This window comes from Ceratotherium simum, chromosome 24, assembly GCF_057802395.1.
Source record: "Ceratotherium simum simum isolate JZ-2026a chromosome 24, ASM5780239v1, whole genome shotgun sequence".
In the NCBI taxonomy this organism is placed as follows: domain Eukaryota; kingdom Metazoa; phylum Chordata; class Mammalia; order Perissodactyla; family Rhinocerotidae; genus Ceratotherium; species Ceratotherium simum.
In genome coordinates, this window is record NC_141923.1 from 10,331,119 (window position 1) to 10,344,668 (window position 13,550).

The 13,550-nt window shown below is 45.5% G+C and overlaps 1 protein-coding gene and 1 non-coding gene across 2 annotated transcripts; one reads left to right on the forward strand and one right to left on the reverse strand.

The window, feature by feature from the left end:
* Positions 1 to 368: 368 nt before the first annotated feature.
* On the reverse strand, positions 369 to 10,713 carry GLRX5 (glutaredoxin 5). Its single transcript, XM_087447982.1, has 2 exons — positions 10,400 to 10,713; positions 369 to 1,011 (listed from the first exon to the last, which is right to left on the reverse strand). The coding sequence occupies exons 1-2, from the start codon at positions 10,689 to 10,691 to the stop codon at positions 833 to 835; spliced, it is 471 nt and encodes a 156-aa protein (XP_087304108.1). The 5' UTR covers positions 10,692 to 10,713; the 3' UTR covers positions 369 to 832.
* A 1,259-nt stretch (positions 10,714 to 11,972) lies between these two features.
* LOC147913876 (small Cajal body-specific RNA 13) lies at positions 11,973 to 12,250 on the forward strand. The gene has a single exon (XR_015556255.1).
* Positions 12,251 to 13,550: the final 1,300 nt, after the last annotated feature.

Here is a 13,550-nt window from a genome sequence, read left to right on the forward strand (position 1 = left end):
GGCATGGATGTTAGTCCAGGGCCAGTCTTCCTCAGCAAAAAAAGAGGAGGACTGGCAGATGTTAGCTCAGGGCTGATCTTCCTCACAAAAAAAAATTAATAATAAAATAAAATAAAAATAAAAGGGACCCCAGAGAGCATCCTAGTGAGGACACAGTGAGAAGACGCTATCTATGAACCAGGAGCGGGCCCTCACCAGACACCTAACCTGCTGGAGCCTTGATCTTGGACTTCCAGCTTCCAGAACTATGAGAAATAAATTCCTGTTGTTTATAAGCCACCCAGTCTACGGTACTTTGTTATAGCAGTCTGAACGGACTAGGACACAGACTTACTGCTATCCAGAATTAACGACTCACACACAGCATCCCTGGGTAGGCAGTTTATTTTAAAAAACAATACCCCAGTTATCATATTTCCTTCCTTGTCCATCATTTTTCTTAACAGAACAAGTTACAAAAATTTGGGGGGATATATTATCTTTGCAGACCGACACATTTGCAGAAGACTCATGAATAATGATTCAAAAGCTCCCAGTTGTACTCCCGAATCAGGCAAAGAGTAAATGACAATATAAGAACAAATTTTGTTTACAGCAAGATCATAATACAACATTGAATTACTACAGTGCAGTGGTTATAATTAGGTTCACAATAGAATATTCTTAGCCCAAACACCAGACACACTAAAATCACCGACTGCTTACGTACTGGGAGAATCAGTGCAAGCAGTTGTGTGAAGAGAGAAAACCAAAATCGGTAAGGCTTTTCTGGCAGTGAGTCTCTGCCCCAAGGGCTCCTGGGCATTCGGCTCAGGGAGGACCCGGGCCGCCCTCACTTTGCATCTTGGTCTTTCTTTTCATCTAAAAGGGCGGAGCGGATCCCCAGCTTTTTCAGTTCTTCCACCAGGTCCCCGTTCTGGTGCATCTGCAGAAGAATGTCACAGCCCCCCACAAACTCGCCATTGAGGTACACTTGCGGGATGGTGGGCCAGTTGGAATAGTCTTTAATGCCTGTGGGGAAAGAACATTTAAGAGTCATTTAAACGATCAAAGTTGAACTTTTCACAGTAAAATATGTTTTTTACCCACTCCTAGCAGAACATCCGGTGTCCTTGCTTCCCCCATCCTTGGGGAACAATGTGTTTGCCACAAAGAGCATAAATGGACCGCTGTTTAAACCCTAACTCTCCCAATTACACACTGTGAGACCTCAGACAAGTGACTTAACCTCTCATCCTGTTTCCACCCTCATCTCACGGGGTTTTTATGAGAATCAGGTATGTGAGGCTCTCATAAATTACCAGGCAACAAGTGACACTGGATTAACAGCAGAGAACTGGATTGGTTAATGTAAGTCACACAAGATACGCAAAGCCATATTCTCCACGCATCTCACAGTCATGTTTCCAGTGAAAGAACGCTTAAAAGAAACACCACAACTTCTTCTCCAAATGGACTACTTACCATGGATCCGGCACGGTAACTCACTGAGAAATGAGGCAGTCCCCACCTCATGCTTTTGTACCCGTCGGGTTGGTGAATGCCACCAGCTACTTATACTCAAGATGCTGAGTTCCTGGTTTTTATCTTCAATAATTCTTTTACCCAGAGAAAAACCCCTTTCCCATGGCTACAGACTGCAGCCCTCATCCTGTTCAGCCCCTTGGATGGGCTCTCCACGGGGCAGGCGATTTGGCTCAGCACAGAACTCGCAGTGACTGAGCTCAATGAAGGAAAGGCCCATGTCCTGGGCCAGGCGCAGGGCCACGGGGTGAGGGAGACCCAACCCCTGCTCTCAAGCGCTCAGAGCAGACAAGAAACCAACCAGCGCACGTGTGATCAGTCCTATGTGCGAACGGCTTTGAGGACACACAGAGATGAGGCTTTTTCTGTGATACAGCAGCCGTGTGACTATTCTGTTCAGTTCTGGGCCACGACAATCATAGTTACAACAAAACAGTAGGAAATAAATGTGGTTTCGATCTTAAGACATAAAAGATTACTCTTTTCTAACATTCTTCCCCATCATTCTACTTCCCTTTCTACTCACATGCTGAGATGAAATACACTTTTAAAACATATCAAGCCAATAAAATGTCTGTGCTGGTTATGTTAAAAACAGAGGATGGTCAAAAGCACAACACATAATAATCAATCACTATAGATTATATATGATATTTTTATACCTTATATAGGCAGATATTTTTAAATGGCCAAAACGAGCATACAAATAAAACAGAAAAGTCAACAGATTCTTCAAACAAAATACAATATTATACAAATTTAAAAAAATCAGTCAAGTGCTGGTTTTTATGTAAACAAACGAAAAATGCAAAAACTGGTTCCTGATATCCTATCATTTACTATCAAATATGTACTTTCCAGATAAAATTGCCAATTTGAGTTATATCACAAATAACAGTCCCAAGATATGAGGTGTTTTTCTCTTCTAAAAGTCGCTGCCTTCTAAAAATAGTGACTTTGTTCTAAGTGACAGCACTACGGAAGGCCCCCCAAGGAAGGGCTTTATCTTTCTTCTCCAGACTTCATGTATGAAGAGATGGTGATGATGTTATGGGTCCCGAAAAGCACACTTGTTTGTTTTTCTGAATTTCTTTTTGTTGTTGAGGTATAACTGACATATGGCGTTATATTGTTTCAGGTGTACAACATAATGAATCAATATTTGTATATATTGCAAAATGATCACCACAATAAGTCTAGTTAACATTCGTCACCATACATAGTTACAAAATTTTTTTTCTTGTGATAAGAACTTTTAAGATTTACTCTCTTAGCAACTTTCAAATACACAACACAGTATTATTAACTATAGTCACCATGCTGTACATTACATCCCCAGAAAAGCACACTTTTAAGCCACTCTGGGTGTCTTCAAAAAAAGTCAGCTAAAGGTATGGGAGTTACCAACAAAGGGCAAATTCCATTAACCATCAGAAAGTCTTTATAATACCAAATAGCTAGAAACACTAGAATACCCCAATGAACTCAAGTTTTTCATCATTCTCATGTTTGCTGCTACATAATGACTAAGCATGTAAGTTGTGTGTTTTGGTTTTTTCTTTAAAACTCTATCCTCAGATACAAACATTCTATCAGAACTTATTTTACAATGATGCTAGTTACAAATTTACCTTTATGATGACTGAGGGTGGGTATGGGAATTAAGAAACGTTTAAAGTAAATATAAACTTACTTTAACTCTTCTAAACTTTTTAAAATATCTTTTACAGTTATGTACATGAACCATCTATGTGCATGATATTATACCTGGGTTTCTTTTTTCAATTAATAATATATTGTGTTAAGCCTTCCATGACAATAAATATCTACTGATTTTTTTGGAGAGTACCTACAATTTTTGAAACATACCAAAAATGAAAATAAATTTGCAGTCTGAGGGCCACCCAAAAACCACAGTTTAATCCTAAAATGTATAGTTTTTTTTTAAATAAAATCTTTGCTGAGTAAAAGAACGACCTGCTCTCATCAGTCATTTTTACAGTACCACACTCAATCAAAGCATTAGGCTTGTCTCATTAATTAAACTTCATGTTGTTGCAGACCATTCGTCCTGACTATAAGGGAAGAGAAGGGAACGCCACCAGAATCAGTACTTATCCCCAAAATTACCAAAACAAGTGGGCTTTCCGACCATCCTGAACATCCAACACACAATCACGTGTGAGGGAGACTGACTCCTTCCAAATCCCTCCGCATGTGGCTGTCTTGGGCAATAACTTACATTTCAAGAACTCAGAACAGCCTCACCTTGGAGTGCATGATGACATGCGACAGTGACCAAGGTGCCCACTATCTGACAATGTATCAAAATTAAACTCACCTGTTTCTTTGTTAGATTAACAAGTGTTACACGCAGCTGGTGTCAAGACAAAGTTTTGTCATCTTAAAAATTATGCTATTTTCCATTTTTGAAAAGTATGACTATGAGTTTAAATATTTAAGGAAATATCCAATTAATTCCTATAGAGTGAAGTGAGAAACTTGCAATAATAAAAGACCACTGTTCATAAGTTGAAAATTAAAATGGATCCCATTGATTCACAATTGTTTAAATATGGCTAATTTCTCTCACCTTCTAATTTTCAAAAACTGCAATATACAGTGATAGTGCTTACAAATATCACTTGGAACAACTCAGAATCCGAGAGAAACTCTTAAAATTAGAAAATCATACCCAAGAATGGATTTTAATGATAACCACATTTTATAGATGATAGTGATTTGGTGATTTGTGATTCAATTCGGGACAGAAAATGTTGATGGCAAAGTTTATATAACAGGGTAACACTAGGAATTGGCAGTTTGGAGGCTGTCTTACAAAATCAGTTCTGCATAGATCTACTGCTCCACAAAAAAAATGACATTAGGACTACATGAGATAATCTGAGCTGAAAGCATGGAAAACAGTAGATGCTCAACAGAGGAAAAATAAAGCATGTTGGCAGAGTGAACAAGGCGTTGGCTTCAGGGTCAGTGGACTACGGCCAGCTAGCTGGTCAACGTAGCCTCAGAAAAATCTGCTACTCTCTTAGCCTCGGTTTCCTTATCTGTAAAGTGGGAATAACTCTATGCCTCAGAGATTTATCATGAAGATGAAGTGAGATACACTTGGTGAAATGAATTAAGCTCCCAGGGTGCCAGGTACAATGCAGATACTCTCCCCACGACAATATCCTCTACCCCACTCTTCATAGTGATGCTTTTCTGAGAAATATGTGCAACAGGGAAAGAATGCAGGAAAGATACCAATTAAGTATGCCATGGAGTATAAAAATACCCATTCACTGAGCTAAGGGTGACTGAGTTTCATACTCTAAGTGTTTTACATACATAATCTCATTTAATCTTTACAAAAATCCTACAAGATGTATATATAATTATCCCTGTTTTACAGATGAAGAAACTAAGGCTCAGAGAGGTCAAACCACATAACCAAAGTCACAGTGCCAGCATGTGGCAGAGCCAGGACTTCCATCCAGGTTTCCAGGAGTCCAAAGGCCACGTCCTTGCACACCAGAGGTAGCCCCTGGCCTGTGGCTGGCACTCGTCACCCCTGCCCATGAGCTACACTTGCGCTACACATGTATCTGCAACATTTGGGAGTGTTTCACATCTTTAACATTTGTGTATATAAATTATGGCATTGTGCCATACTTACGTTTTTGCAAATTACCTTTGACTCAACATTGTACTTTTGGAGAATTAGTCATATTAAATACATCTAGATGTGGTTCATTTTATCCACAGTTTAGTTTTCCATCATATGACTACAGTTTGTTTGCCCAGTCTGCTACTAACAGAACAAGATCCTTTCTTGCCTATTTTTCCTTATTATTTTTTTTTTTTGTGAGGAAGATCAGCCCTGAGCTAACATCCGTGCTAATCCTCCTCTTTTTGCTGAGGAAGACCGGCTCTGAGCTAACATCTATTGCCAATCCTCCTCCTTTTTTGTTCCCCCAAAGCCCCAGTAGATAGTTGCATGTCATAGTTGCACATCCTTCTAGTTGCTGTATGTGGGACGCGGCCTCAGCATGGCCAGAGAAGCAGTGTCGGTGCACGCCCGGGATCCGAACCCCGAGCCGCCAGTAGAGGAGTGCGCGCACTTAACCACTAAGCCACGGGGCCGGCCCCTATTTTTCCTTATTACAAGCAATGCTGCAACGACCATCCGTACATGTCTTCTAACTCAAGTGCAGGGTCTGTCTCTCTAGACCAAGGGGTGGCAAACTATGGCCTCCGGGCCAAATCTGGTCCACTTCCCGTTTCTGTAAATAACGTTTTCTGGGAACTCAGCCATGCCCATGCGTTGTGTGTTGTCCCGGACTGCTTCCATGCTGCAACAGCAGGGTTGACTAGTCCTGTGTCCTCAATGACAGGCCACGTCCCGACAATGCATCCTTAGGCGATTTCACGGTTGTGAGAACATCATGGAGCGTACTGACACAAACCTAGATGGTACAGCCCGCTACACACCAGGCTGTATGGTACTAATCCTAGGGGACCACCATCGTATACGGGGTCCGTTGTTGACCGAAAGGCCGTTATGCGGTGCATGGCTGTAGGTACAACGGAAACCACACAGTCCACAGAGACTACAGTATTTACTCCCCGGCCCTTTACAAAGAAGTCTGTCAATCCCTGCTCTAGCCTACACACCCAGCAGAGCAGCAGCTGGGTCCTCAGTTATGTCCACCTTCAACCTGACTGGGGAGTGACAGTTACTCCTCCAAAGTGTTGGTACCATTTTACACTCCCATCTGCAGCAGATGACACATCCACCACACCAACATGCACACAACTTGTTAGCTGACTTCTAACGTTTGCCTATGTTACAGGTTTTTTACTATTGCCTTAAATTCCCTCACACTGAAGAGGCTGAGTATATTTTCAAATGCTTAATAAACATTCAGCAATAGGATAACGGTTATTCATTCAACAGACACTGCTCCCAATGCAAGGAATATAATGGTGATCTGAGTAGGCAGAAATCTAAGAGTGTTTATAACGTTTTTAGGAGCATGGAAGAGAATTTATGATATGATAAAAAAAAAGAAGCATTTTCTTATTCATTAAGATGCTCATTGAAAGCTTGCTCTGCATAAGCAATACACACAGCACCCAGGCAGTGGCATAACACATGTTCCCTGCTCCCAGGAGGGCAAAATACTAGGTATAGACATTCATGATCTCAACTGCGCTTAAAAAAAAAAAAAAAGAAAAAGAACTGTCAGAAACTGGATGCAAACGTTAATAACGCTTTTACATGGAATTAGAGGTGATTTTCACTTTCTTTATATTTTCAGTGTTTCCAAGTTTCTTCAATGAATACGTTACTCTTGTAACTGAAAATAAAGGATATTCTTTGTTAAGACCAGAATTAAGACACGGCGACATGTGTCTACTGAGACCTTTTGTGGGTGTCTTCTGTGTGTACTCCAGATGAAAAGGAGAAGGAAAACACGTAGAGAAAGGCTAAAACACAACGCTGCCTCACAGTCAGCTCTGTTTTGGGTCACAGGTTGAGAGCTCTCTGTATCACACTCCTGGACTCAGAGCCCAGAACAAGGAGAGTGTCTGAGAGTATTCCTCCAGCTTAGGCCATTTGTAAAGCGCAGTTGTTTTTGGCACAAGAAAAAAGGAAAGTTAAATTTTGCAGGAGCCCCTCTCCTGTTACTAGAAGTGACTGTGCGTCTGAGAAAGGTGCACAGACATCTCTTTGGCCAGCAAAAGCGAGCAACAGCCTGTCAGTCTCTCTTGGTAAACTCAAAGGGGTAGAGAGCAAAGAGATCATGCATCTTAATGTTTTCAAGCCTTACCCTGGCTAAACTAATCTCCACTGCGGGAACATGCTTACACCACCCTGCCCCAGTCTGAAGGCTAACTCTTACACTACTGTTTACTTTTCTAAGAAATGAAAGAGGTATATGTTCTGTTCGATATATATATACATTTATTAACCAAAATAACAATCTGATGAAAGTCAGTGGCCAAGAAATTTAAGGGTTAAATTCCTGTTGCTGTTGTTTGAACACTCAAGAACCTAAGATCGGAAGCCAGACACACAAGATGGAGAAACGTAAGTGCTAGGAGAAAACGTTCTCATTCCCGCTCTGCCTTTCAGTTCATTGGCTATATTCCAGGATAGCTCATCTCCAGTTATGTTAAATAGGAGAGAGAAATTCATAAACCAAAGACCCTCAAACCTTTATACTAGGGGCCGGCCCCGTGGCTTAGCGGTTAAGTGCTCGCGCTCTGCTGCTGGCGGCCCGTGTTTGGATCCCGGGCGTGCACTGACGCACCGCTTCTCCAGCCACGCTGAGGCCGCATCCCACATACAGCAACTAGAAGGATGTGCAACTGTGACATACAACTATCTACTGGGGCTTTGGGAGAAAAATAAATAAATAAATAAAATTAAAACTTTATACTAAGCAAGATATTAACGACAACTTTTTTATAGTTTTTTTTAATTGAGGTCACATTGGTTTATAAGATTATGTAAGTTTCAGGTGTATATCACTATATTTCGACTTCTGTATAGCCTGTATCGTGTTCACCACCAAAAATCTAGTTGCCATCATCTGTCACCGTACACATGTGCTCCTTTACCCCTTTCACCCTCCCCCTGCTTCCCCTCAGGTAACTACCCATCTATTCTCCCTATCTGTGTCCATCTATTTTCCCTATCTGTGTGTGTGTTTGTTTATATTTCACATATGAGTGAAGTCATATGGTAATACAAATTCCACATGATCCAACTATTCCACTTCCGGGTATTTACCCAACAACACAACTTTTTACTAGCGGCTATCCTGGCAATTTGCAGGGGACTGTGGCAAGATTCCAGCTGGAAGACTGTAGAGTAGCGTGTCTTATCTTTTAAGCAGAGAAGCCGCCACTGGATGAAGACTGCAGATCCCCCTGTAGTGACAAAACCCCAGAGTCTAGCAACTGGTGGCATTCCAGTAGACCAGGAGGACAAAGGATCGTGTGCCTAATACATGGAAATATTATACATACCTGGTCATGTCAACCTGCCTCCTCCACTCCCTATCATGTCCACCCACCAAAACCAAGAGTTCAGTAAGGATTAGGTAATGCGGGAAAAAATACTTTAAAAACCATAAAGTGCTAATAATAAAACAGCTTCCACTTAGGGGGTGGCTCCTGTGTGCCAGGTGAGATGATAGGCACTTTCCTTCCTCACAAAAACTCTGCCACGTTTGGTTTCATTATCCTCATGTTACAGAAAAGGAAAATGCAGTTACGAGACATGCTGGTTTGCACAGCTGACTGGCCTCAGGGTTCCAACCCAAAGCCCTTCCAGGACACCAACCTGTCTCATAAACATACGAGTGACTGTGATTGATGATTTCAAATGTAGAATAAGGGCCCTAAATGTAGAATAACAAAATGTAGGGGGCCGGCCCCGTGGCTTAGCGGTTAACTGCGCACACTCCGCTACTGGCGGCCCGGGGTTCAGATCCTGGGCGTGCACCGACCCACCGCTTCTCCGGCCATGCTGAGGCCGCGTCCCACATACAGCAACTAGAAGGATGTGCAACTATGACATACAACTATCTACCAGGGCTTTGGCGAAAAAGAGGAGGAAGACTGGCAATAGATGTTAGCTCAGAGCTGGTCTTCCTCAGCAAAAAGAGGAGGATTAGCATGGATGTTAGCTCAGGGCTGATCTTCCTCACAAAAAATAAAAATAAAAACAAAATGTAGAATTCCAAATGTAGAATAACATAGAACCTGATGCCTTAAAAGACTCCTTTTACAACACTGTAACTAAACAACAGCACTAGGCTCAGGGAGATGCTGGGACTCAGTCACTGCAAGTCTCTAACTGGAATGCAGGGCACCTAAGCCACCCTGGGGGAGGTACCGGCACAGCCTCCCCATCTCTCCACCAGCTCTGACCAACCCTAGACAAGCAGCAGACACGCGCTCTTCTGGCCTCTTCCTCCTCCCCCACTGAGATAAAATGGGAGAAGGCAGTAAGATAAAAGGAGAACGCAAGGGGTTCTGCAGAAAAGATGCTAATCAGTTGTCAGGGCCCTCCCACCTCTCCCCTGGGCCAGTGAAAAGCCACAAGCCCTGCAGCCAAGGGCCCCAGACCCTGACTGGCCCCAGGCTCCCTGAGCTCCTTAAGCTTGAGTTAGCTGGGGCCCATTCCTCCTCCCTCTCCCCACGAGCCTCTCGAAGCCCTAGCCCCCCAAATTCTCGGTCCTTGAGTATCTAAAATCAAATTGCATACCTTTTTCTCCCACACCACCAGATCCCAACTAAGACCAATCCGACAGTTGTGCTAACCGCCTACTTTAGCAACAACAGAGGCTGGTCTCTGACACCCTGAGCCTTGAACCATGAGAGAGATGCCAGCCTCTGACTTCACTAGCCTCCGACAAGAGCAACCTCGGCCTTCCCCCCCACCAGCGACAGTAGCAGCTCCTTAAAGTGTCCCCGAAGTGCCCCCCTCCTGCTGGTTCTTACTGGATCCCTCTTTGCCCCACTTTCCCAGTCCTGCAGGGCGGGGAGTCGGGCTGCTGACCCCTCTCCTCGGACTCAGCCACAGTGAACTCGCCCGAAACGCCTATTTCAGCTCAGCGTGGGGAGCCGTGACCCGCTAGGACTTGCCCACCGCCCAGGGTGGAAACAGCACCAGAGCCCCGGAGCCTCAAGACCCAGAGCAAGTCGATCACGCCCCCGACCCCAGACCCAGAATGCAAAGGCGTACCCCGTGCCCTAACCCCGCTCGAGCCCCAGACAAACCCCGGGCCCCGCAGAGAGGCCCCGGCCCGCCGCCCCCCACCCCTGCACCCCGGGCCCCGCCCCCCGCGGCCCTGACCTTGCCGGAGCTGGGGGTCGTCCAGCACGTTGTAGGCCGCGTAGTCGCGGACGCCGTGCAGCCGCAGGATCTGCACCACGGCGTTGCTGAAGCCGCACTGGGGCTGCTCCGGGGTCCCCTTGAGGAAGACCACCACCTTGTCCTTCTTCACCATCGCGTCCAGCTGCTCCGCCGAGCCGCCGCCGCCGCCCGAGCCCGCCGCCCGGACGCCCGGGCCCCGCAGGCCGCCGCCGCCCGCGCCGCGCCCCCAGCGGAGCAGAGCCGCCGCCGCCCGGCCCAGGGACCCGCTCATGCCCGCGCGCTCGCCGGAGCCCTCGACGGCCGGGACCTCGGCTCTCCGCTCCGAGCCTTCCCCGGCCTGCCCCCCGGGGGCCCTCATTGGGCGGCCCCGAGCTGCCCTCCGTGATTGGACAACTCTGGCCCGCAATTCCTCGATTCTACCAATCACGTGCCTCGTCCCGCCCCGACAGGTGGGAGGCGGTCCTTACTCCTGAGGCGCATCCTCCAGCCTTACTATTGGCCGTCGGCAACCACTTCCTCAGTTGATTGGAGAGAGTGGGTGTCCGCCAGGGTCACGCTCCGAGGCAAGGAGAGGCGAAACGAGGGGGAGGACGACTTCCCTCCGGCGGATGGACGGGCCTGCTGGGATACTCCGGGAGGACCGGGAAAGGCGCGGGGCGGGGTTTCGCCGGCCGCGGGACGCCGGGAAGGGAGCCCTTCCGGACGAATTCCGGTTCCGGTGTAGGCGGTGGTGGAGTTGCCATGGCGACACGGTTGGCTGGCGCCAGGTTCTTGCGTCCGCGGCGGTGGCGGAGCTGGAGGGGGCCTGAGTCCGCGGTTCCCAGCTGAGGTGAGCGACCCGGTGAGGTGAGGTAGGGCCGCGGCCGAATGCGGGAGCGGGGCCGGGCCGGGCCGCGCACTGGAGACCGGCCTGCCCGGGGCCCAGCGTCCGGGCCGCGGCCGCGAGCCCCCAGCCCTCCCTTGACCCCGCCGCCACGTGGGAGCAGAGCCCCAGACCGAGCCCCGTGGCGCCCGCCTCTGGCGCGCGCTGCTTTCTCTAAAACAGCTTTTATTTTTAAAGTCTGTAAAGCGCTCTCGCCTGTGTGATCCCCTCTGGGTCTGGGGCTTCGCTGACTTTCCAGCTCACCTAAGCCATTGGGCCTGGGCCCAGGGAAGACTTGTTCAGTGGGGAACTAAGAAGGGAGTTGGTTCCTGCGGCCGATGTTCCCTGAGCAGCTGCTGCGTGCTGGCACGTGCCAGGGCCAGATCCCCAGAGAGAACTAGGGCCCCAAGCTTGGAGTCAGCATGAGAAATGAGAAGCAGGTGCAAAGCAGTGTGGGGGTACAGAGGAGAGAAAGAAAGCCTTGCTAGGCCCGTGGCTTTCTCTCTTCTCCATTGGACTTATGACACCTTGACATATATTTATTAGTTTGTTTATTGACTTCCCTCCCAGGCACTGAACTTAATTCACTGCTGTCTCCTCAGTACCTAGAACAGCGCTTGCAACGTGGCAGGGCACGTGTTGGTGGAACAAGGGATTCTGGAAGAGCAGGACTCGGCGAAACGGCTGCATGATCTGTAGTCTTGGAGCTGCCCTGGGTTGGTGGTACCCTGGAGCACACCAGACTTGCAGAAAAAGCATACGCCAGAGGAAGCTGAGGCGTGACTGCCCAAGAGCCAGCAGTTCTATGTGCAATTTTCCTCTGATAGTTGCTGGGTACTGTTGCCACCACGGTGATCATGACTGTGCGGTGTCGTTATCTATCCACCAACAGTAAGAGAAGCTTTGCAGTCGAGATATTGTTTAACAGATGGAGTGGTTTCTGTTGGACACTAAGTACTGCTACAAATTACTTTTTTAAAAACCTTAAATATTTTAGAAATCGGTGGTGGAGGTGACCCGTTGATTGATGCTTTGGAGGTATTTCATCCTGCCGATGTTATTGATGTTTGGTAGTTTTCGAATGTGGGACCAAAAATCAATCAGCTTCTTAAAGAATCCTTTTTTTTCTTCCAGGTTTATTGATTCCAGGTAAATCAGAGGAACAAGCATCGTGCACAAAAATGTGTTGGAAATGCTGTGATGCTGAAGTATAACTGTTGTTTCAGAAGTCTAACATCTGGTACACTTAACAGTAGAGAATATAATATTTCCAAAATCCCCTAACTTTTACCCATGCTTATAGTATAGTAATTTTTTTAAGTAAATATTGGCGATTTGCTCCTGAAAACCTAAATTGTTTATTGCCTACTTTAAACTGTCTGATTCTGCGTTTGTGTTGACTGGAAGAGGAGGAAGAATTTGCAAACTTGTGTTCTGAAGATCAGAGCAGTAATGAGGAGTCGTCTTGGCCTCGGAGGTACAGTTTTCAGATGTTGTTATTAATAAGTTCAGAGTACAGCTGTCATTGAAGATTAAGAGTAATCCTTAAGCAAGAAAAGTGCAAAGCCTCTGTTTTTCAAAATTATGGTAGAGTGCTGCGTGCATCAGAGTACGATGAGAACATACATAACGTGTCAGGATGTTGGAAAGCATGTTGATGCTCTTTCAGGGAGCTAAGTGATCGCATGATCAAGGGCAGGAAAACAATCACGTATCTGAACCAAAGAAACAAACAATACATCTAAATTTAAGTTTTTAATAACAATATAAACTGTTGTCTATGTTGAACATATTCCTTTCTGTCTTTGATTTAAAACTACTCTTGGAGTATTCAAAATATTTATTCCAAACTATATGATTTGGGCATTTTATATGATTTGGAATTTTAGTTTTGAGGTTTCTCTTTAGACATTTCTGTAATGGAAACATGACAAACATGTTTTTCTTAAATAAACAGTAAATTCTTAAATAAACAGTTGTCAAAAACTGTACTTGTAATCAAATGTATTTGGGTGTTTTGAACACATAAGTAAATAATCTACATCGGCATGTGATCTCGCCCTTGTGGACATTAGTGGGGAGGTGGGCTGGGAAGTACACAGAAACTTATGAGAATCCTGGGAATTTGGTCACAAAATGTAATTAGACCCCAAACTAAGTAATCATGCCCTGTAAACATGCTAATTCACGCATCCTAAATATGTTTTTCTTTCCTGTGCTTATTTATAGATAAGGCTTTACTATATTTGGTAAAATTTCTCTTTTCCA

Coding starts and splice junctions, on each gene's coding strand:
- GLRX5 (XM_087447982.1), bottom strand. CDS start 10,691: ATGAGCGGGTCCCTGGGCCGGGCGGCGGCGGCTCTGCTCCGCTGGGGG. Junction 1,012..10,399: donor CGACCCCCAGCTCCGGCAAG/GTCAGGGCCGCG, acceptor CTTTCCCCACAG/GCATTAAAGACTATTCCAAC.